The sequence below is a fragment of the Octopus bimaculoides genome, chromosome 11, assembly GCF_046866305.1.
Source record: "Octopus bimaculoides isolate indiv1 chromosome 11, ASM4686630v1, whole genome shotgun sequence".
NCBI classification, from domain to species: Eukaryota; Metazoa; Mollusca; class Cephalopoda; order Octopoda; family Octopodidae; genus Octopus; species Octopus bimaculoides.
In genome coordinates this window covers 68,986,710-69,012,915 of record NC_142938.1, presented here as the reverse complement: position 1 = coordinate 69,012,915, position 26,206 = coordinate 68,986,710, and the positions used below count along the sequence as shown (strand labels likewise).

The 26,206-nt window shown below is 33.6% G+C and overlaps 2 protein-coding genes across 6 annotated transcripts in view; both read left to right on the top strand.

Annotated features, from left to right (window-relative positions):
* LOC149133391 (UDP-glucuronosyltransferase 2B20-like) overlaps positions 1-3,779 on the top strand; it is a 9,618-nt gene extending 5,839 nt beyond the window's left edge. For all 3 annotated transcript variants that reach the window (XM_089360314.1, XM_089360316.1, XM_089360315.1), the window contains exon 2: positions 1,108-3,779. In XM_089360314.1, coding sequence (XP_089216440.1) covers positions 1,108-2,658 — 1,551 coding nt within the window. In that variant the 3' untranslated portion in view covers positions 2,659-3,779. The remainder of the gene's footprint in view (positions 1-1,107) is intronic.
* A 1,925-nt stretch (positions 3,780-5,704) lies between these two features.
* LOC106870543 (cytochrome P450 2B4) lies at positions 5,705-25,730 on the top strand. 3 transcript variants are annotated; one of them, XR_016243711.1, is made up of 8 exons: positions 5,705-6,297; positions 9,894-10,119; positions 12,677-12,803; positions 14,425-14,581; positions 15,624-15,760; positions 23,179-23,633; positions 24,211-24,417; positions 25,265-25,730. XR_016243711.1 is itself a non-coding variant. In XM_089360323.1 (8 exons), exons 1-8 carry the CDS (start codon positions 5,928-5,930, stop codon positions 25,441-25,443), a joined length of 1,500 nt encoding a protein of 499 aa, XP_089216449.1. In that variant the 5' UTR covers positions 5,705-5,927; the 3' UTR covers positions 25,444-25,730. The 3 variants fall into 3 exon arrangements, 2 of the variants coding, with proteins under 2 accessions (XP_089216449.1, XP_089216448.1); XM_089360323.1 differs by having other exon boundaries at positions 23,537-23,633; XM_089360322.1 differs by having other exon boundaries at positions 23,179-23,284.
* Positions 25,731-26,206: the final 476 nt, after the last annotated feature.

Genomic DNA, 26,206 nt, shown 5'->3' with positions numbered 1-26,206 from the left:
TGTTAGTATCGCCGGTGATGTGGCCAATCTCTTCATGGTATGGTGGGACAGAAGGCTTAAGGAACGCCTGACACAGAACTCCATACTCGTGAATGTGTACTCTCGATATGTCGATGATATCAACTTAGTGGTAAAGACACCCCCACAAGAGAGTACCCCTGAAATAGAAATAGAAACTAAGACTATGGAGAGCATCCAGCAAATAGCTAACTCCATCCACCAGAGTATTAAAGTTGCGATAGACTACCCTACTAAACACCCACATGGAAGCAGCAACAGGTTACCAAGACCTTTGACAATACACTCTACTTGTGTACACCTATCAAGCCAAGTGAGACCGTGGTTGTGGACAATGCCAGTATCAGGTCAATGGCAGCCACTACACTCTCGGAATGGTTGGCATCCAACTCATGCCAGCATGGAAAATGGACATTGAATGATGATGATGAGGATATATATCTAAACATGTGTGTGTGTTAATATCAAACAGTGAGAATGAGTAATCAACACTGCATTGGTGGATAAATTTCTTTACTTGTGGGCTAACAGGGCTGCCAATGTTTTCATATGAAGAGATCTTCACAGTTGTTCAAGCTTGCCATGTGAAAATGTTGGTACTTGTCTCTATTTTGATCAGGAATATTCCTATCCAAAATGGAGATGAAACATAATTTTGTAATATTTTTCTGCGGTACACAAGGAGCATATCTTGGAACCATTTATGAAAGGGCTAACGTCGTCTATTAATGCCCAGTTTATATTTATATCAGTAACATTCTCTCTTAAAATTCAAATTTGCATGATAGAGACATTCTGTTTCATCTTTAAATGTTACAGAAGAAGTATATGTAATGTCTTGCTTGTAGTTTATAGATTTTGGTGGTTTGTACTTCTTACAGTATTATTTCCTTGTTGGCTGCATTTTTTATAAACCAATTTCCTTTTAATGGATATAACTTTGATCTCTTGATATTACATCTGTTTTGAACTGTGACTTTCTTTTATATATAGTTTTTTATAGCTCGGATGATGAGCATTTTGCTTTTTGTACAGCTATGGACATAATAGTCCTTCAAAATATAACATGATACTCATTTCTTTGTTTAGGTCACAGAATATCCAGTGAGAAAGATGAACATAATGAGAACATTCAAACTCAGCTTCTTCTATTTAAGTCTATTATCAATAAACCAACCAAGCAAAGCTGATAATATACTTTTCCTTTCAATGCCCTGGTTCAGTCATGTTCAAAACCACTTTTATACAGCGATGAAATTGAACTCATATGGCCACACTAGTTACTTCTCATTGCCGCCTAAACTGATAACTCATTTCAAGAATGAAAATGGTATTAAATTCATTCCTATTAAAGAAGACCAAAATGTAAGCAGATTTGTTGAAATATCTATGCAATACTTTTCAAGAAAAAAAGAAGGAAGTTGGCTTCAAATAAAACAGCTAATACAAAATATGTGTGACAACTTCCTCTTAGATAATGATTGGTTTCATGCTATAAAAGAACTGAATGCCTCTTTGGCAATTGTAGATTCTGCTTTCTTCAGTCAGTGTTTAGCTATTGTCCCATATAGGCTATCAATTCCATTTCTATTTCAAGGTCTGACTCTTGGACCACCTTCTTTGAGGAGAGTTCCTTGGAATCCAGCTGTGTTTCCACTTCTCAGTTTTCCACATTCTGATAAAATGACATTTTTCCAAAAGCTTAAAAACACTATTTCAACATACGGCTTTTATATCTTTTTCCCCATGATTTCACCATCAAAAAGTGTCAAGGAATATGCCCCAGACAAAGATGATATGCCATTTGAAAGCATCTTGCGAAAAGCTCAGTTATTTTTAACTGAAAGTGATCTGTTACTGAGCTATCCAAAACCCAGTCTACCTACTGAAGTATTTATTGGTGGAGTAGCAACTCATCCTGCATTGCCTCTACAAGGTGACATACATGAGTTTGTTGAAAAGTCTAAGCAAGGAGTCATCGTAGTTAGCTTTGGAGGTTACATAAGTGAGTTACCAAAAGAGCATATAGAGAAAATGGAGAAGGCTTTTAAAGAAATAAAGTATGATGTCATTTGGAAACGACCGGATTCAAAGCAATTAGCATCAAACATCCTAATAAAACAATGGCTGCCACAAAATGATCTTTTGGGTCATCCAAAAACAAAACTCTTCATTACACATTGTGGAAATAATGGTCAGTTTGAGGCTCTTTATCATGGAGTTCCCATGCTCGGATTTCCAGTATTTGCAGATCAGTTTCACAATGGTCATCAAATGCACGTAAAGGAATATGGAATTTCTATGGATATATATAATTACAATAAAGATGAACTTGTATCAAACATCAACGAACTGATTGAGAATTCAAAATATAAAACTAATATAAAGCTTGCCAGTGAAATATTTCATTCCCGACCAGAACATCCAGCAGCAAGGGCAGCTCGGTATGTAGACCATGTGATAAAGTATGGTGGAGATTATTTAAGATCGCCCTGTCAAAATATGCCTCTTTACCAATTTCTCATGCTGGATATCTATGCTACATTTCTGGCTATAATCATAGCTGTCGTGCTGGTTGTTAAGTTTGTGGTTTTGAAATGTTATCGATGTTGTTTTGTGAAAAAGAAGAAAACAGAATAAACAGAAGCAATATTATTGTAACTGACTGGTGAGGCAATGAGCCAGTAGAAATGTTATTATGTTGGACAACATGCTTAGCAGCATTTCTATCTGTCTTTACATTCTGAGTTCAAATTCTGCCTAGGTTGATTTTGCCTTACATCTTCTTGGAGTCAATAAAATAAGTACCAGTTGAATATTGGTGTCATTGTAATCGACTAGGCCCCTCCCACCAAAGTTTCAGGCCTTGTGCCTATTGTATAAAGGATTATTAAAACTGACTGACCTCATCAAAATATTCTTATTCAATATAATATTTCTTAACATTTCAATTGTCAGAATATAAAACGGAATAGGTGGATATTAATTACTACTACTACTACTACTACTACTACTACTACTACTACTACTACTACTACTACTACTGACACCACCACCATTACCACCATCCCTACCACTGTGACAAATACAGCCATAAGTTAGTTACAGGTTACAGTAGCTATTCAATATCAGGTCACAGTAAAAGTGGTGAGCTGGCTGAATCGTTAGCATGCCAGGCGAAATGCTTCATAGTATTTTGTCTGTCTTTACATTCTGTGTTCAAATTCCACTGAGGTTAACTTTGCCTTTCATCCTTTTGGTGTCAATAAATTAAGTACCAGTTGCATACTGGAGTCTATCTAATCGACTGACCACCTCCCCCCAAAATTTCGGACCTTGTGCCAAGAGTAGAAAAGAATATCAAGTTAGCGTTGTGCTAAATGTATTTATACAACATGTATGTATGTGTGGAGAACTGTTTTGCCTCAGTTCTGCATATATTTGTCACACCTGCAGTGACTACTTCTACACTTTTCTGAGTCTTCTGCTAATATGGTAGTTACAGAGATAGACACCAACACAGAGACACACACACACAAATTCACACACACATACACACACAACACACACACACACACACACACACGAAACCACTCACATATATGTATATATACACTAGGTGTACCTGTGACCCATTGGGTCAAAACCACTTCTAGTTGAAAATGCCGATGCATAATGGCAAAGGAAAAAATGTGATTTGGACTCAGAACTTCATGGAATAAACTCAGAACTTCATGCAATAAAATTCTTGAATAACAGTTCTCCTGCCTTTGGTGTAACAACATAAACATGACCGAATCTTTCTTCTTTAAAAATATTCAAATAGCCTTTACAATCTTCCTTGCTTTCTTCTTTGCTATTCTTTGTTATTACTGCTCCAAGTGAAATACTTGAGTATCTCAGCATAAAGTAATGTTTTTGCAAAATCATCATTATGCACAATGAAAAGAATTCTGTCAATTTTAGAAACAATACATTTCTAAATGTCTTAGAGAGATTTATGCCGTAGTGATACGATGAAGTAGTTGTACGCTGTCAACTTAATGTGACAGTCCCTTGAAAGGAATAATACTATTGTTGATCAGACCTAGGAAGCTGCACCGCTTCCTGTTGGCCTTGACACATTTCCTTTGTCCTTATGTTTACAAGGGGGCGACAAGCACCTCCACCCAGCTGAGCCTGCATCCAGAGACATGTTTCTGAGTCTTTGCTTCTCATGTCAATTCTGTCAATGTTGTTCTTATGTCTTGTTCACTGATAGCCATATATAACCTTATTATTTCTAAGCAATATTCTTTGTTCATCTGGTAGCTGAACTTGCAGTTTCAATTTTGTAGATGCTCTTACTCACTGCCCGTTTCTGCCCTTATTTTTGATCACTCCCCCCCCTCTCTCTCTCTCTCTCTCTCTCTCTCTCTCCTCTTGCTCTTCCCTCCAGCTAGGTAACCATGTATTTCCTTTCAGCTGCACATCTCTCTGGTTAACTCTCTTTACACCTCGCTCTCTCTCTCCCTTTCTTTCTTTCTCTCCCTCTCTCCCTCTCTCTTTCTATCTCTGACTCTCTTTCTCTCTCTCTTTTTTTTTCTCCCTCCCTCTCTCTCTCTCTTTCTCTTCCCCTTCTCTTTGGCTGAGTAACCTTCTGCTTCCTCTACACCAAGATACATATATCTATCTCTCTGTCACACTCTAACTGTTCATCATCTGACACAAAATCACCTCCCCCAATGCCTCCTCCTTTGTCAAAGGGTCTTTGTCATGCAAAGTTACTTGCAAAGTTATATATATATATATGAGAAAAAAGTCGTCAGAATTTTGGAAGGAATGTTCAACATTCCAGAGAGGGGAATTTGAGGGGGAAGAATCGGAAGGGGAGGAAGGAATGTTCAACATTCCAGAAAGTGATATTTGAGGAGGAAGGGGAGGAAATGTAAGAGAGAATGTTCAACATTTCAGAAAGGGGGATTTGAGGGGGAAGTGGAAGAAGGGGAGGAATGAATGTTCAGCATTCCAGAGAGGGGGGTTTGACGGGGGAAGTGGAGGAAGGAAGTTTTATTATTCTAGAGAGGGGGAGTTCCGAGGTAGGGGAGGAGGAAGATTATTTACTTCCTACAACGTTCCGAGGAAGGGGTGGAGGGCGATTGATTACTTCCTGGGAAGTTCCGGGGAAGGGGAGGAGGGGGATTAGTTACTCCCTGGAAATTTCCGAGGATGGGGAGGAAGGGTATTAATTACTTCATGGAAAGTTCCAAGGAAGCGGAGGAAAGGGAGGAGAAGGAATTACTTCCTGGAAATTCTGAGGTGGGGATGAATTCGTGTGACACACTGATGCATTGATGTTCGCATTTATTTTATTAGAATTACATCTACATATTTATGCATGCATGTATATATATATATATATATATATATATATATATATATATATATATATATATACTAGCAGCTAAACCCGGTTTCACCCGGTCAGAGAACGACGCGAAGAGAGAAACGAAGACATAAAAAAGAGGAAGAAGTGGATATATATATATATATATAAAATCAGCCAGTTCCCCACGTGAGGCCACATCACTCAGTCGCTCGCGGGCAATGTGGTGTGGTTCGATGTGGTGTGGTGTGGTGTGGTGTGGTGTGGTGTGGTATGGTGTGGTGTGGTACTATAAAGCAGTAATCTTGTTCTGACCTTGTTAAATAAAGGGAATAGGCTGTTATCAGAAAACATTATTTAGTAAGAACTCATGCATTTTAAGTTAACATCACACCAATGACAGACATGCCAGAACGTGTGCGCAACAAATGATAACCTCTTCAAAACAGGTATAAAATTACAAATTGGGAGTCAACGACATTTGCTTGAGAAAAACGTAGTCACTTTTAAATACGAACATACTATTGCAACAGTAACGGATATTATGGATATATCAGCATTATATTTTACAGAAAATGTTAATATCCAAACTTTATTATTGGGATTGGTTATTTTACTGATCATACAATGGCTTGTGGCACGGTCAAAATATAACTACGATTTACCTCCGGGTCCAATAGCTTTTCCAATAATTGGAAATCTACCTCAGATGATTTACAGCACTGATCTTTATTTAAAGATAGAAGATCTTCGAAAACAATATGGAGATATTTTTAGACTCAAGGTTGGTTCTGATACCTTCGTGTTTGTATGTAAAACTGAAATGATTTTGGAAGGATTAGTACAGAAAGGAGATCAACTGAAAGGAATATGCAATTGGGTTTACATTTTTGATAAAGTTTTCCAAAGAAAAGGTAAGTTTCTTCTAATAAATGTCTTCATTTGCTCCTCATCGAGAGTAATGCGTTCCTGAAAATGTGACTAATGCAAAATTCTGTAGTACAAAACTAATTTTCCTATTGATTCTCATGCAATCAAGTGCGACTGCGTTCCTACGCAATTTCATTAATAATTTGAAAACAGAGAACAGGCAACGCGATCGCATTTGTACACGAAAATAATTATTTCTGAACACAATGTATAATATTGATACATAAAAAAAAAAACATTCCAAGAGAAATAAGGGAATTCATAAAAATCATAATGTAGTAAGAGTACGCTCTTACTACAAAAGATGTTGTGTGGGGTGGAGATGGAATGAGCGTTACTAGGAGGGTGAGGGACAATATTTCGTAGCTTATAGTTCATTATGACGAACATAAGCTTTAGAGGTGAAAATCTTATCCAAAGTTGTTTGTTGTTTATGACGCATCATTTCTTTGTACAGCTCCGTATACGAATTCAGTTCATTGTAAACACCTCTTGAACTCAGACAACATCTGCTGAACAGTAAAGAAAGAATCGAATATATTCCATGCTTATTCAAAAGTGAGAGAAACAACACTTTCAGAGTTGGAGAAGAACTACTGTATAGGTACTCAGAGAATAAAAATGTCTCATTCGACTCACTGAAACCTGGGCTGGCCTACCTGGACAAAAGCTTGGAGTAGAAGCAGGCATCATACTAGCAAAAGGATGCATGGTACATATACCGTAAGCTACGAAGCAACAACAACATTTACAGGAATAGTAGCCTTTCCTGGACCTGCGACAGATATATTATATCATACATAGAAGGGTATGCCTTTCCTATCCAGGAACAGGAGATGACCACTAGATAAAAAAGTGGGACGAACATACCACCAAACCTCCAAGTTGTGATAAAAATGTTGGCTTTGCTATACTAGTATAGAAAATATCGCCCATATTTTCAGCAGCTGCCCAAAATATCTACGAGTTACTACCTGCCCCTGTGAAAAAAAAATTTACAATGCTATCTGCAAGGACTGCCCTGGCGTATACATCAAAAGAATGTCAGAACCAGCAGGTATTCACGTCTTTTAAAAGAAGGAATACTGGTGGAACATCTTAGTAAAAACATCAGTTCGGTGCGAACATAACAGACCTGATAATTTTCTGTGGGACAGGGAACAAAAGTCATGCACTGTTGTAGAGATTAGCTGCCCAGCAGATGTGAATGTAGAATGAAAAGTCCAGGAAAAAAGGAACATTCATGGCGAATTAATGCAGAACTTACAGCTCTTGTACTCTGACTATGAATTCTCATTTTTATCAATCATCATAAATGAATTTGGTTATGTACTAACAAATTTGCACGAAAACCTAGAAATATTCAGTTTCACAGAGAGCAATTGAAACTGACGCGAATTTTCTAAATCCAATTTATTTGTGGCAGAGTGCAGATTTGTAAGATACACCAAAAGTTCTCCATCTAAGATTCTTATGTGAATAAATACCCACATATGGGCGTATGCATCCAAAGTTCAACCAACACACCAACTCAACCACATCTTTGCAAAAACCGGGAACTCAACTTAAAAAGTTTCATCTCAAGAAGAAATAAAACTTAAAGATAAATTATACACACACACACATACATACATACATACATACATACATACATACATACATACATTTGTTGTTGGCATTCCGTCGCTTACGACATCGAGGGTTCCAGTCGATCCGATCATCGGAACAGCCTGCTCGTGAAATTAACGTGCAAGTGGCTGAGCACTCCACAGACACGTGTACCCTTAACGTAGTTCTCGGGGATATTCAGCGTGACACAGTGTGACAAGGCTGACCCTTCGAATTACAGGCACAACAGAAACAGGAAGAAAGAGTGAGAGAAAGTTGTGGTGGAAGAGTACAGCAGGGTTCGCCACCATCCCCTGCCGGAGCCTCGTGGAGTTTTAGGTGTTTTCGCTCAATAAACACTCACAACGCCCGGTCTGGAAATCGAAACCGCGATCCTATGACCGCGAGTCCGCTGCCCTAACCACTGGGCCATTGCGCCTCCACACATACATACATACATACATACATACATACATACACACACACATACATACATATATACATACACACACATGCACATTCGTGTAAGTAAGGAAGAAAAGAGAAAAGTAAAATGTAGTACAGGAACTGAAATTTACTTAATAGCACCGACCGCTAACTAATGATGAGAAGTCAAAGTCAGTTGAAATGAATAAAAGAAACCAATAATGTTTTTAATATACGGAGTGCGTATTCATATCTTTTTACACTTGCTGAATATATATACTTTCTTATTTCAGGGGCTAAACATAGAGGAGACAAACAAGGACAGACAAAAGTATTAAGTCGATTTCATCGACCCCAGTGCTTAACTGGTACATAATTTATTGACCCCGAAAGGTTGAAAGGCAAAGTCGACCTCGGCGGAATTTGAATTCAGAACGTAGAGGCAGACGAAATAATGCTAAGCATTTCGCCCGGCGTGCTAACGTTTCTCCCAGCTCGCCGCCTTGCTAAATAAATACTTTATAATAAGCCTGTGTAATTTACTTCTTAATTTGGTGTGTTTAATTGATTGGCGTGTGTCATTTGATTTTTACAGGTTTTTTACAATATAGCTGTATATAACTTATATATTTATTTATCAATATATTTTTACAATATAGCTGTAAATATCAATCTGTATATATCTATCAATATATTTTTACAATATAGCTGTATATATCTATCTTATATAACCTGATGTTCAAATACGGCTCTATATAATAATACTGTTAAAATACTGCTCTATACAATAATAAAAAGGGGAGGCGCAATGATCCAGTGGTTAGGGCAGCGGACTCGTGGTCGTAGGATCGCGGTTTCGATTCCCAGACTGGGCGTTGTGAGTGTTTATTGTGCGAAAACACCCAAAGTTCCACGAGGCTCCGGCAGGGGATGGTGGCGAACCCTGCTGTACTCTTCCAGCACAACTTTTTTTCACTCTTACTTTCTGTTTCTGTTGTGCCTGTAATTCAAAGGGCCAGCCTTGTCACACTCTGTGTCATGCTGAATATCCCCGAGAACTACATTAAGGGTACACGTGTCTGTGGAGTGCTCAACCACTTGCACGTTAATTTCACGAGCAGGCTATTCCGTTGATCGGATCAACTGGAACCCTCGTCGTCGTAACCGACGGAGTGCCAACAACAACAATAATAAAAAGTAAAATGCTGGTGTATATTCCTTATTTAACAATCTTGTGCGTGCGTATGTGTGTGTGCGTGTTTCTCTGTGTGCGTGTTTCTGTGTGTGTGTGTGTGTGTGTGTGTGTATGTGCGTGCGTGTGTCTATTAACAACAGTTAAACGCCTCGAAAGTCATAATTCTGTATCGCTAAAATTCATGAATGTAAGATGTCTATATTTTTATACGATATAGGAAGATTTTTCTGCATAACGAGCAAAAAAAAATTCATTTCTGTATATCTAGTATCTTCAACTATTCTTCTCAGTTTTAAATATTTCAAAACGAAATATATGTTGAAATGTTAAATTTTACCTTCATTGTTTCAGGTGTCAGTTTTAATTCTGGAAAAGAATGGAAAGACCTCAGAAGATTTATTACGTCAACATTTCGAGATTTAGGAGTAGGAAAAAGAAATACAGAAAAAAAGATATATTTAGAAACACTGACATTAGGCGAATTTTTTGAATCTCACAATGGTAAACCGTTTTCCTTGAGTACTCCGATGTCATATTACTCGTTGATCATTATATACAGTATCATATTTGGTGAAAGGTGAGTGGTGGTAATACGCATTGGAAAATACATGTATTAATATATTTGTGTGTGTGTGTATATATGTATGCGTGCACGCGAGGTTAGTGTGTGTGTGTGTGTGTGTGTGTGTGTGTGTGTGTGTGTGTGTGTGTGTGTGTGCATGGGGAATTCTTGCTCCTTGAGATTATCTCCCTTCCTTATTGGAACTGTTTTCAATCATCCTTTCGTAGATGCAACATCTTTTCTAGACGAGGAGATCATTTTAGTAAATCATGAATTTGTTGTTTGGTATTTTATATAACTGTATTTGTCCATGTTATTCAAATACATACTACTGGTCATTCTGAGTAATTTATTTTAGTTGAATTTTGTTTAAATTATTCACATATTAATTTATTTTGTATATATCTATGTCTCTTGGCTATTAGAGATAGGTTAGGAAAATCGCCGCGCTAATGATGCATTTTGAGGCAGAAACACGCCTCCTGGACTGTCCTCTTATTTGCAGACAATAAGCTACTTCTTTCACTTTATGACGTGCAAAGTTTGGAAAATTGGTGATTCTTGAGCTCACATTCCTCATATGGTGCTGGTGTTAATTGCCATTTCATAATTATAACTCATTATCTAGAGGCGAAGATAGTTTTAATATATCAATGGGATCTTTGTGGCTATCGTCACTGCATGTTGAAATCTTAAAAAAAATTAATGTATCATATAGACGTAATTTTTTACGCTGCACGTACACACATAATTGTTTATATTTTTATGTACCTTCAAACATGACAAATAACCATCCTCTTAGAATTCAATATATTTCTTAACAATCCAATACATACATACACATGAATGCTTTATGCTTACACACACACGCACGCATGCATGCACACACACACACGCATGCATGCACACACACACAAACACACACACACATACACACACACGCAGATATATATATGTATATATATATATATATATATATATATATATATATATATATATACATATATATATATATATATACATATATATATATTATAATATTAGGGAAAAAATCCAAAATTACAGGTAAAAACTCAATTAAAATCAATTTATAAAAAATTAAAATTAAATTGAGCTTTATAGATAAAATATATATAAAATATATAGTTTTAGGGAAAATAACCAAGTTTCAAGAACTCATCGATGAAAATCCACTATCACATATAGAAAAATTAACAATTAAAAGCACAATAAATGAGTATAATATAAAGCAAAGTAAATATCATAAGATAAATATAATAAAATGATTACACGTGTTTCATAACTAATTTTCAAATAGAAAGGAAATTTAAATCGATTAAAATCAATTGAAATTATCGAAAATTAAATTCTATTCAAAAATATAGCTAATCGTCAGATCTTAAGTAGAACAATAATTAGATATATATATCTCAACCAACAATAAGTACCAAATGAATTAATATGAAATACTTATTTTATAAAGAAAAATTATTAAAAATATCAAAATAATAACCATTCAATAATCCTCCCTTCCTCCATTATAATAACATGTATATTATATACAAAAAAAAAACAGCTTACATAAATTATCATTGTTTTAAATTATCTTTGTTTTAAATACAATTTGAACGAAGTTTAAGTTTAAAATAATAATGAAGATAAAATTAGAACATATTTAACCGGTGTAATAGTTAAAGCTATATTATTTAAAGCTAAAAACGTTTATTTAATTATCATTAAAAATCAATTGAATAATAGAAAAATACAAGAATATTTATTTCTACAAACGTAAGAATAAAAATATGAATGAAAAAATTATGAATGAAAAAATTAGGAAAGAAAAAAATTATTAAGGATAAAAGATTAAACTTTATATATATATACAAAGTTTAATAAAAAAAACCTTTAACAATATTATAAACAATAAAGACTAATTATTAATCAAATATAGCTATAGCTATTAGATAACGTCTTAGTTTCAGTTTGAATTACGGAGAAATATGGATAAGTACTGTTTTTACTTTGCTAAAGATTTTCTACTATTTGAAAATAATATGTATTCTTGTTTTTTATATTATTCATTTGGTTCTTTATAGATTATTTTTAATAGATAACTTATTTAACACTAAATTATTTATAAGTTATAGTTTCATTTCTACATAATATTAGAACTTCGATTTGAATAGTGTTGTTATATTTTTGATTATTTTTGATTGATAATATTTGATTAATGCAGGAGTCATTTAAAAGAATTTATTAACTTAAACAGATTTTCAAAAATAAAACGTGAGGCTTTGTGTATCCTCTGGGTTAAGTCAAAAATTAGTTTAGATAAAAATATTCAGATCGGGTAATAATATTTTTTATAATGATAAGAAGAAAAATTTAGTCTACGTGAATATATCGAGATATATCTATCTTATTACCTGATTATTATCTGATCTAAATATTGTAGCATTATACGTACTTCCAGGTTTGTGTTTGGGTATTGTCATGTGTAAATGGATAATTGAAAAAATTGGAGTCAATACAATTGCTTAAGTTTTCATGTTTTTTTTTTGTTTTTTTCAAGGATCGCATTCGGAGCACCTGAGATTATGGAAATCCTTGAAAATCTTAAATTTTTCTTCAAGCATGTTAATGCAGTTGTACCAGAAAATTTCTTCCCATTCTTAAGATTTTTTCGATGGAATTCTCCCGTAAGTGTAAAAAGTTCACATTAAAATATGAATATTAAATCTACTTTACAGTCCAGGGTATATTTTAAAAACTAAGGTCCAGGATTCCAACAGATTCAGAAGAAAATTTCCAAATAAATACGATTTCAGAATTTCGTGATTATTTATTTCATTCTTTGAACGTAGGAAGCGGATATACTATGTTCAAAATCTTATTACTGTTAAGTACGGAAAGATGTTTTACCCATACGGCTTTGAAAATACTTCTGTGCATGTACACGCACATACATATATACACACTGATATATATATATATATATATATATATATATATATATATATATATATATATAGATATATACAGATAGATATACACACATAGTTATATACACACGCATACATATATGCACACAAATATGCATATATACACACGTCTCTGCACCTGCATTATTCATATTTGCTCATGTTTGGGTGTGTGCTCATAATTATGGAGTTTCACATACCTTTCACATATTTCGACGTCAAACGTGGTTCATGGGGTTTTAAACTCATGAGGTTGTAGGTTCATAAGTTTGTGTTAAACAATTAATGTCATAAACGTGTACAATGTCCATATATTTGTGTGATGAGAAAGCTCAGTATAAATTTATAGACGCATGTGACTTTTATGCATAAAGTTCACATAATGCATATAATTGATGTTCAGAGAAAAAACCTATCCAGATTGAAGAGATGGCAAATTATGTGGGGGTGTCCTGCTTGAAACTTCGGTGTGTGAAATATCGCTTATCCATGTAGGGGAAGGTTTCATCCAAAATATTTGAAATATTCACTTTTGATGTAATAATGTTTGATATTTCAGTCATGCAAAGCTTGCATTTGCTACATCATCCGAATGATACACTAGGTTATCTAGGGGTTACTCACTCCACTTTCTTTCCATAATGGATAGGGATGTTGCGTTTTTGTCTGTTTTGGTTTGTTTTTTTTGTCTCTAAACGAAGACACATGCTGCGTATACCTCTCTTTAAAGACGTTTCCCGTATTCCCGTATCTTGCTATTCTCTTCAAATCAGTGATGTTGGCCTTGTTCACTTGTTCTTCAGACACCTGTTGTGAGTAAATACCATAAGATCTTCGCATAAATATCATAAGATCTTCAAAAGAAATATGGTTAAATTTAGCTATAGTTGCCTCCCAATATAAAGTCGATAAAATTCAACCACAATAAAAATAACAATACTAGGAATATCCCCAAAAGACCTTGCAATTTCAGATCTCCGGATAGCTGTCCCCTGAACAACAGCTGTTTGGAGAAAAAGAATAAAATATAAATGGTATAAAGGGTATGGTAGAAAATATTACGAAAAGGAAAAGCTATTACATTTACATCTTGTCATCATAAACAAAACATTCCAACACATTTTCTCTTCACTATCTCCCTTCCCCTCCATATATTTTGTTAGCAAGCGGATATAGTTGTTGGACTGATGAATAACTGAACATATCTTGTTGACTGAAAAAGTGAGTTGACTTCATTTACATATAAACTCAAAATAAAATTTGATGGAACAGAATATTATAGTGTAAAACATTTAATTCGACACATATATAACTATTGTTGTTGACTGTTTCAATATAGATAGAAAACCTTATCAAGAAACGGAAAAAACTCCGAAGTTACGTAAAAAATAAAATCACAGAACATAAAGAGACGTTTAATGCTGAAAACATAAGAGATTTCATTGATATTTATTTGCTGTCGCTTGAGAAGGAACCAAACAATGAATCTTTATCCGGTGAGTTTTATATGAACTGTTTATTGTATTTTTCCCATTTCTTAAATGATGTCAACAAAAAATTCACAAAATAAAATATTTTAATCGTAGAACCTGAATAAAATATAAATTATATAATATGATTGAAAATATTACGAAAAGAAAAAAATACATTATAATAAACAAAGCATCAACATATTTTCTCTTCGTCTAATCTCTTCCTCTTGATTACATACATACTTATATACATTCATTCATATGTATGTGTGTGTGTGTGTACGTGTGTGTGTGTGTGTGTGTGTGTGTGTGTGTGTGTGTGTGTGTGTGTGTGTGTGTGTGTGTGTGTGTGAGTCTGTGTGTATTCTAAAAATTTCAGTAGAAACACAGCGAACGGATAATCCACACATAGGACTCGTCAGTTATCGTCCTAATGATCATAACATTTTCACGCCTTTAAAGACAATATCGTTCAATTTTGGTGGCACCAGCAGCTTCCTGCCGCTGGGATAGCGGACAAACGAGTGAGATAATGACGAAAACAAACACAACAAAATGTGGATATATAAACAAAATAATATGATTATATATTATATAAACGAAAAAAGGCCTTGCGACTCTAAGACAAGAAGAAAATAGGATAACGCAAAGGAAAATAAAAAATGTCTTATAAGACTGGAAAGTAGAAAGGGACAGGTGAGAAACTAGAACGAAGGGTGAAAAATATCCACTTTTTTCTTTTGGTGGGTTATGAGGGATGCATGCTTTCGCATCGTTTTACTTCGTCTGCTACGAAAACCAACGCGTGCATCCTACGATATAATAATGTCACTCATAGCCCAAAACAAAATGTGTATCTACACAAATATAGGTGAAGGATTTTCTCCTGAGGCTAGTCAGGTTTTATCACGTTAGTCACGTTTTATCATGTCCGATTAGACTCGAACGTGTCAAATATGACTTAACAAGAATATATATTATTTCGATTTCGATTTCATTTTTTAAACTTTTAGTATTCGTGTTCTCATTCAAAGTTTCAAAATCTAATTTTATTTCTGCATCGAAGAAGCGAATATGCTGCAAACGATCGTTGACATATTTACAGCTGGAACAGAAACAATTGGTACCTTACATCTCTGGACCTTTCTCTACATGGCCAGATACCCTGATATACAGAACAAATGTCGGGAAGAAATTAAACAGGTATATTATCTTTATATTCCATTTTCTCTTTTAATAATTGATAGAGTTACAGAAGATAGATAACTTGGGTATTTTTCGTACTTACGAATAGTAATGTAGAAGAATGGGTGTTATTGTCCCTTGATGCATGTTGTATATATATATATATATATATATATATATATATATATATATATATAATTTAGAGAAAAGAACCAAAGTTTTAATTGAGTTTTTTCCTGTAAATTTGGATTTTTATCACTAATATTATTATATATATATATATATATTATATATATATATATATATATATATATATATATATATATATATATATATATATATATATATATATAATTATGATAATAATATTAGGGATAAAAATCCAAATTTACAGGTAAAAACTCAATTTAATTTAATTTATCAAAAGTTAAAATTAAATTAAGTTTCATAGTATATAATATATAAATATATAATTTAGTTTAAACTAAAGCTTCGTTGAGATAAGTATTGCGTTTATTTTCAATAATATTGTTAAATGTTTTTCTTTCATTTATTGGTAAAATAAGTATTTTTTATATACATTCATTTATTGTTAGTTAGTATTCTAATAAACGTAAAGTTAATAATGTAACGTTCATAATTTTAATTTAACCTAAAACTTCGATAAGATGAGTATTGCATTTATTTTCAATAATATTGTTAAACGTTTTTCTTTTATTTATTGGTAATATAAGTATTTTTATAAAAATTCATTTGTTATATATTGTTAGCTGATATTCTAATAAACTATATGTTAATAGTATAACATTTAAGTTTTAGTTTAAACTAAAGTTTCGATGAGAATAATATCGTTAAATATTTTTCTTTTATTTATTGGTAAAATAAGTATTTTTACTTATTGATAAAATAAGTATTTTTATATAAATTCAGTTGTTATTTATTGTTGGTTAATATATATATACATTCATTTTATTACTATTATTGTATTTTGACCCGACGATTAGCTATATTTTTGAATAGAATTGATTTTCGATCGATTTATTTTAATCGATTTTATTTTATTTTATTTTCGATTTGAAAATTTGGCTATGAAACACGTGTAGTCGTTTTATTATTTTAATAATTATTACTTTGTATTTTATTATAGTCCTTTTTAGTGTATTTATTAAATTTTTTTATATGTGACTGGATTTTCATGGATGAGTTCAGGAACTGTGTTTTTTTTCTCTAAATTATATATATATATATATATATATATATATATATATATATATATATATATATATCATATGTATTTATTTTCTCCTAATTAACAAATAACTCGGACAAAATAAATTGGTTAAAAGATACCAGGGTAGCAAAGATCACAAGATGACTGTGGTGTAACTCCTGTTTATGAGGTAGAAAATCCTTGTTATTTTGGGTACTTGAGTATATATAAATTTAGTGAATGGAGTAAAACGCATATGTTAACTGCATACTTTTATTTCCAACATATGTTTCGAAGATTACAAATTATACCTTCCATAGGAATCGGTGATGTTGTTAAGAATGTAATCTTCTCTTCAGGGAAATGTATGGGAACCAGCTTAAACGTAAGACATTTTAGCCGAATATAAGAACTGTAGTTGAAGAAGGATGTTACGTAATTTATTTGAAAAAGAGAAGATTACATTCTTAACAACATCACCGATTCCTATGGAAGGTATAATTTGTAATCTTCGAAACATATGTTGGAAATAAAAGTATGCAGCTAACATATGCGTTTTACTCCATTCACTAAATTTATATATATATATATATATATATATATATATATATATATATATATATATATATATATATATATATATATATATACATATAAACTCAAATAAAGATTACAAACCTCATTCAGGGATAGCAAAATCCTATGAAAGTACTGGTTTGTTACCTATACAAAGTAAATTGAACATTAGAATTAATACTCAACTGCAAGGTAACTATATAAACCGTGGTTCATATATATTTACTTATTATAAGATGAGAAAATAGAGAGGTATTTAATAAATTATTATTTACTAATTAGAAAATTGACAAACATCCCTTACAGCTGTTTCAATTCCACACCTTCGAAATATTGATTAATTAAATTAAAAATTATTTGAAAGTCGAATCTCTTCAGAGGTAGATAAAGATATACAAAATAGGTGTTCAGTTCCTGCATGTTGAGTAAACAAACCGTTAACTCATAAAATTTATACATAAAGAACAGAGTATATGGCATGGTATAGACCTTAGGTTGTGTATACTGGAGTTGTAAAGTAAGAATATAACAATATATTCAACTAAAGTGTTAAGTATAAGAAAACTCAGGTAAATATAATTGATAAAAATGTCATATTGTGATATTATATCTATCCATATTAAATAAATAAAAAATTAGTATGTAGAGTTTAATTCAAGCGTGTATAGTTATTATTAATAATCAATTAAAGTAGAGGACATTCCAGACAATCTATTACTTATTATAAATATCGAAAGGGTTAAAAGACCAATAAGAATATTAATTTAATGTTAGGGGTACATAAAAATTACAAAATAAAAATAAGAATAAAGTAAAATAAATAAAATAAAATAGATAGAGTAAAAAGTAAAAATAGATAGAGAAAAATAAATTAGTAAAGACTTTTAAAGTATTACCTTACACCCCTTGAAAATTTATTATTCAGCTAGACTAATAAAAATAAAGAAATATTGGACAAAAATGTAATTCAAAGATTTCAGATATGCAGCGTTCGTTTAGTGAGACACCGGATGTAAATATGTTAAGAGGCTCGGTTAAGAGATATAGTATTTAACATAAATAAATAAAAATTAAAAGAAAGAAATATATGCTAATAAAAGTAATAATAAGGGCTTAAATATGGGTAAATTCAATAAGTTAAATTGGATGTCTTGCAAACAATTCGCACATACAAGTGCTACCAGTCGAGAACTCCACATACCGGAAGCCAGCAGGTGTATGGGGTCATCAGGAGAGAATGCGCGCCGTTTCGGGGCCTACATCTCGACGGCATTAATGTGCAAGCTAATGTGCAGCTAATTGCAAGCAAAGATGCAGATATACGTTCCCGGATATTGACAGAATTAGAACAGGACCAAAAGTTAACTCTACGGGAAGTAGCATAAGAATGCCAGATGATTATAAATCTAAGACATGACGCAGATAAAATTGAAGAAAAAGATTGCTCCTATATTCAGGCGTGTCGACCGGTAACGAATAGGAAAAAAGCGAGAAAAGTGTCATGACGGAGCTTCAAAAGAAATTTGTGTGTGTAAAAATTAATAACACAGACATTAAGTTACAATTAGATATGGGCAGTGATATCTTAATAATTAACACAGACACATGAAAAAAATCGGAAGACCTAGATTAAACGAAACCTCGAAATTTGTACGTGGTGTTTCAGGAAAAAAATTAGATTTTAAGGGCGAATATTAAGCAACGTTACATTTCGTGGAAAAACCTTAAAAGTCAAAGTTTTTGTGTTACATAATAAACCTTTCTTCTAAAGGCACACGGCCTTATATTTGGGGGAGGGTGTTAGTCGATTACATCGACTCAGTACTTAACTGGTTCTTATTTTATCGACCCCGGTAGGATGAAAGGTAAAATAGACCTCGGCGGAATTTGATCTCGGAACGTAACAGCAGACGAAAAACCGCTAAGCATTTTGCCCAGCCCGCTAATGATTCCGCCAGCTTGCCACCTTTTTGTGTTAAATAATAAGACAAATTTATCTGAAACAGACTGAATGGAATTATTTAAATTATTTAAATTATTTAACTCCACATATATCTTTTTTGTAAAAATGTGAATGGTTTTTCCGTCAGTAAAAATAAGTCGTCAGACGAATTTGAAAATTTTTAAAAATATTTTTCCTGAAGTTGTCTGATGAATTAGGTCTGTGCAACAAAACAAGGGTGAAGTTCCAAGTAAAAGAAAATGCTATACCGGTATTTAAACAAAAAGAACTATACCGTTCGCAGCTTTAGGACAAATAAACTTAAAGTTAGAGTCTAGAAAAATTGGAGTTATCCAAAAAGTGGATAGTCAATGGGCATCACCAACTGTGTACGTTAAGAAAAATAATAATAAAATCAGAGTGTGTGCTGATTTTTCCACTGGTTTGAATGAATGTCTTTAAAACGTTCCACTATCCGCTACCTACTCAGGGGGACATATTCGTGAAATTAAATGGTGACAAGATAGCTTATAAATTAGATATCTCTGACGCGTACCAACAAATTAGAGTTGACTGTGAATGATCTGAATACATAACAATTAACATACATAAAGGACTGCATAGATACAACAGGTTACCATTTGACTTAAAAGTCGCACCAGTAATTTTTCAAAAGATTATGGATGCAATGTTAGTGGACTGTGAATTCCCAATTCCATATCTTGATGATATACTCATAAAAAGCGAATCTCGGGATCAGCATGTAGAGCACGTAAAATATGTATTCGAAAAAATTAGGGATTACGGCTTTACTTTGAGTGAAGAAAAGTATGAATTTTTCTTGCCGAAAATAAAATATTTAGGACAAATCATTGATAGAAATGGACGTCGACCAGATGCCCAATTAAAAATATGCCCCCTCCGACAAATATAGCGACCTTACAAGCTTTTTGGGGACTACGAATTATTACCAAAATTATATTCTAAATCTGCATAAGGTAAAAGTTCCACTAAATAAGCTATTACAAAAAAAGATATAGAGTAGAATTGGTCTGAAAATTGTCAGAAGGCGCTCAACAAAATTCTAAAAAGATTAACACCAGATTTGTTGTTAGCATACTTTCATCCTGCGGTATAGATTGTTGTAATTTCAGATGCATCTGAGTACGGTATAGGTGCAGTAAAGCTACATAAATATAAAGATGGTAATACGAAGGCGGTGGTTCATGCCTCACGTTCTCTGATATTAGTAGAAAAAATTACGACCAAATCGAAGAGGTTCTGGTGATTATTTTTGCCGTAAAAATTTTACAGATTCTTACACGGTAGAAGCTTTCGGCTACAGAATGATTATCGTCCATTATTATCCATATATGGGTCGAAGAAAAGAATTAAGATGGAGTATATACAATCTAAGAAATTAGGATTGGTTATCAAGAGTGATTTCAGAAAATGTTGAACCATTTGAAGATACCGTGATTGCTGCGTTGCAAGCGGAAAATGAAATTTAAAATTATTTTTTTTTGTAATGTGACTGACAAAATTCCGCGCTGCAGCACGGAATTTTTTTCAGTGAACAGGTCGTGGTCACAAAGCGATGAAAATATTTTGGCAAATTAAATTTAAATGTTGAAGTGAATCTAACGGTTCTTGTGGTGTTTCTTAAATGCCTTATAAACACCTTCCACGCTGCAATAGTTTACGTTCCAGCACACGATCTCAGATCAGGTTGTTTGCTATGCAAGTACATCTCCGAAATTAAAAATGTCTTGTGTAACGTCGTACGTGAACTGTTAGTCACATTACAAGACAAAAATTAAAATCAGAAAACGATAAATTTATTTAAAAAATGAAAGATATGCTGAAGGCTAAAAGAGATAAAAATATGCGCAACACAAATGCTAACTCATTCTCAATGTGTGACAATGCGCTGATTTACGCACAAAGAGTTGCAGTGCCAGCCACACTACAAAAGAGATTACTAAAGGAATTTCACATTGGTCACCCAAGGATTTCGAAAATGCAATCGTTAATGAAAATTTACATATATTCTTGACCGTGACATTGAAGAATTAGTGAAAGCATGCAGAGGGAGTGCCCTAGCTGAAAAAGCACCTACCACTAAATGGCAACCGTAACCAAAAAACAGCTATTCCATGGTCCAGACTGCATGTTGATTACGCAGATCCACTTAAGGGTTCATATTACCTTGTTGTGGCGGACAGTTTTTCAAAGTAGCCTGAAGTGCATAAGTGTAAAAAGCCGACATCTGCTGTTACAGTAAGATTTTTTACACGAATTGTTCACCAGATATGGTATTCCTGATATCATTGTGTCTGACAATGGAACTCAATTTACTTCAGACGAGTTCAGGAAGTTTTGTAAAATGTTCGTCATCAAACATGTCACCACTCTGCCTAGATCCTCTTGACCTCCTAGATCAAATAGTCAGGCGGAGCGTTTAGTTGATACTTTTAAAAGAGCGTTGAAAACGGCGAACAATGAAGTAATGGACGACGTTGCACTTCAATAATTTTAAAGAGTGTACTGAGTAACACCTTATCCGAATACCCCGCCGGGAGTGTCACCAGTAGAATTGTTGTTTGCTAGAAAGATGAGATTCGTTTTTGATAAGTTGATACCGAGTGAGAATGGGAAAATGGCGAACAACAAAAATACTACAAAATTCTTCACGTTAGGTGGAAAAGTATCTTTTAAAACCTATAGATACAGTAAAGGAAGCCGGGAGGACGGTGTAATTAATAAATTAATAAATTACAAATAAATTGCAAATCCTCACAAGTAGAGAGACTAGGATATAGGGATCGACTTAACTATAATTGCACGGCATTCAATATGCAACACTTCAGAATCTTGTTGAAGCTGCGTCCTTGATTTGCTTGGCGAGAGCTGAAGTGTTCTTTTTGAGAATCATAAGTGTTCTGGTTGATTTCTGGCGCTAAACTGTTTCACTGGAGAAAAATGTGTGAATCTCAAGGAAACTTGAGATGTTCTAACTAGTTGTCTGATCTCCTGCAAACCGAGTGGTCGAACAGAAAGATATACGCAAGTTTGAAGAATTTTCCTGCTGGGCTCTGGATGGTGTCGCTGAACCACCAGGGAAGCTTGGTCGACATCAAGAACCTGAAGTTGTTTTAAGAACTTTGTCTTACAAGATTTTGCATGACGTCACTGTTCACGAGTTGAACTGTTGAATCCGAAGCTTTTTCACGCTAACAAAAAATTTTCGAGGGAAGCGTTTTCTTCTTTGGATGCCTATAAAAATGTATTAGAATTAGATGGACTGAAATGTGAGCTGAAGTTATTTTATGCTGCAGATTTTGCAAAGCAAGTGTCAAACATCCAAGAAGTCGCATACATAATACAGGAGCTTGAACTAAACCAAGTAACAAAATTACTACATCAAATTGTGACCATACCTGCCACATCTGCTTCCTGTGAAAAATCACTTTCTTCAAAGCAAGTAAATAATTATTCGAGGTGTTCTCAAAGTGAAGAGAGATTGAGTAATTTGGTCTTCATTTCGACGAATAAAGACCTTTTGAAGAAGAAGCAAGTAGAGCGTGGTGTCAATACATTTTGTACCAAAGTTTATCGATAAATCTGCCAAAAAATAACGAAGAAACTAATTGATTTACAAATAAGTTTTAAATAGTTCATTATTTGTAGGTTCTATTATTTTCCCAGATTTCTCTTGTAACCAATAACAGTCATCATGTCAGACCCGTCGCCAGGGTATTGCTAACGGGGGAACATCAAGTCCAGAAGAGAGGAGCACCAAGCCCGAAGAATGGTCTGTTGGCAGAAGAGCATTTTCTCACTTTAAAGTTAGTTCGCAGATGGAGGCGGAGGCGAATAGCTTTTAGCGAGGGGGAAAGTAAGTTTCAGCTGCCCCACTCTCTGCCTTGGTGATCGGCTTGCATCATGGACTGCATTCCCTGGTTAACAAGTTACCCTTCGCCACTGCTATATATGCATGTAGGTAGGTATGCATGTATGTATGAATGTATGAGTTATGTCTTCTGTGGTGGCTTATCTATTTCAGGTCACCAATCTGAACAGACCTGTCACAATGGAAGACAAACAACACATGACATACGTTGCAGCAACTCTTCTTGAGATTCAAAGAATTGCGATAGTTTGTAAGTAGGCTGTCATTCAACTTCTAAAATACATCTCCTGTAGTTCATGTGTAATAGTTGTTCTGACAGAAAAATATGTCGAATAGGTTTACAATACAAAACGAAAATTCAAATGAATCAGTCCGCCAAGGATATTCATGCCAAAACTTTCACATCCTTGAATTAATGGCAGAGCTCCCTTGTGTTTTATATTGCTTAAAAACATTTAGGGGAAACTTGTTTGAAGTGAACATTTTTCTCATATGATCTCAAGCACAGTATTCTGAAATGATCAATTATAACCAATATTGGTATATTACAAAATATCGTTACATTACAAGATTTCGCTAATCCAGCATTACAATAAGCTCAGATCTCTAACGTGACAGCGCAGGTTTATTTAAAACTCAGTTTTACAGCAACAGTGTTACAAGAACAAAAGTTCTGTTTCCACACAAATTAGCACAAACTAAACCTTATGAGATGTCACGAAAGAATTACATTCATCAAAGGTACTGTGATACCACTAGTAACATATTTAATTCCGATTATCGTTATTCTCAGCATTGTTAATATTTACAATTATTCTCTTTACCAGCTCCAATAAGTCCTCCACATGCCGCTGAAGTAGACACAACACTAGGAGGCTATGATATTCCAAAAAATACCGTTCTTTCGTACATGTTAATAAATGCTCATTTTGATCCAAAATATTGGGATAATCCAAAGGAATTCCGTCCTGAAAGATGGATCGAAGAAAATAATGAGCTAAAGAAAAATGAGGCTTTCATGCCTTTCTCCTTGGGTAGGTATTGTAAATAGATTCTCATCCCAATCGTGGCCATCAAAATTATTTTCCTCTATCTAGAATTACATTATCTAGTGATTTTTTACAACTGTATTTTGAAGGAGACTGTTTTTATATTGCAGAATGTCTATTGTTGGTTTGACGATGTAATTGAAACCCGATAAAACAGTAATCTATTTCAAATCTTGTTGAAGTAAATATTGGCATTCACCATTCTAACATCAATATAATGAGCCTCAATATTCCATTAAATTTCTTCCATAGACTATGTATTCTCTAAACAAATATTTAGTCTGTTTTTCTAAAGTATGTTATTGTTTCTATCAGCAAGCCTCGACTTATTTATCTTTTCTTATTCATTTAGTAAAAATATCTTTAATAAAATTCCTTAATTCCTTGACTTCATATTCTAATTTATAACTCTGCCTAATTCTATACAGAAACAGTTCCCCCCCCCTCTGTGTTAACAACAATCCAGGTGCCACGCGTGAATAACCCTTGTACTTTCATGAAAATCCATTTTTTACATCTGACGTTGGGTGCATGTGTCTATGAATGGACGTGTGTTCAGCTACACAAAGCATGTAGAAGATAACAGCCAGAAAAAATATCTTCACCTAACCCAAATCAATGCATGTTTGTTAACTTTGAAACTATTAACTGCTCCAAAACATTTCATGGGGTAATAATCTATATGACTGAAGTATTGTTACTGAAATGTAAAAGCTATATTTAAACTAATTCAACGACTCCATGTTTATATTTTAATGAAATATGTTTAAATTTTATAACATGGCACACATGTAAGCATATTGTTTTATTTATAGCTTCTGCTTTTTTGTAGGCCCAAGAGTTTGTCCTGCATTAGCACTGGCCAATACAGAAACTTTCATAACTTTTACAAACATCATACAGAAATTTCAGCTGGATAAACCTGATGAAAATCCAATGACAATAGACGGCAAGCAATCAGGCATCACTTATGTCCCTGTGAATGATAATATCCGTGCAATACCACTGTGATATACTCTGTTGTTATATGCTTTGAGCGTACCTGTTTTATGTACATTAGATGTAATGGTAAAAAAGTATATCTTTGTAAGTTCAGGTGACATTTCTTCGCAGAATACTGACAATTCCCTGATGTTAAATTATAGCATTCCGCTAACAAAGAGCAACACGGAAATACAAAGAGATACAAATGATTAGAAAATGCCAAAAATAAACAAACAAATAAAAATCAAAAATATGAAATAAACTGATGAAAATAAATTAATAGAAATATAAAAATAAAAAAATAAAAAAATAAACGAACGCCTTATTCAATCATTTCTTCAGCATATATATGTCCGAACTTGTATGAAGATAAATAGATATGTCTTGACTTCTCTGAAGATAAAAGATTATAATGTCGTAAATATATAGACTGAAAGAATTCCTTGACTCTTGTGACTGTTTTATACGCATGGTCAACTTGTTACCACAGCAAGATATCAACATGTCTGTCAGCACACTTAGATGTGTCTTCTCATAAACTTAACTTTGACTGTCCTTGGGTTTCATAACAGTTGCTTTACTAATCATTCACAGATATTATTCCAGGATCTAAACAGGATCTAAGAATTCCACTGCACTACTGAAATCCAAATCAGAAAATTTCAGCAAATGTAAATACATGGACAAGATTTTTTTGGCGAACTGGAGAACACCACCCTCTCCAGATTAAGTAACTATATCACAGACTTTAGACCCTTTCCGTTGATTATAGACCATCTAGCCCAGCGGT

Coding starts and splice junctions, on each gene's coding strand:
- LOC106870543 (XM_089360322.1), top strand. CDS start 5,928: ATGGATATATCAGCATTATATTTTACAGAAAATGTTAATATCCAAACT. Junction 6,298..9,893: donor TAAAGTTTTCCAAAGAAAAG/GTAAGTTTCTTC, acceptor TCATTGTTTCAG/GTGTCAGTTTTAATTCTGGA. Junction 14,582..15,623: donor AAACAATGAATCTTTATCCG/GTGAGTTTTATA, acceptor TCTGCATCGAAG/AAGCGAATATGCTGCAAACG.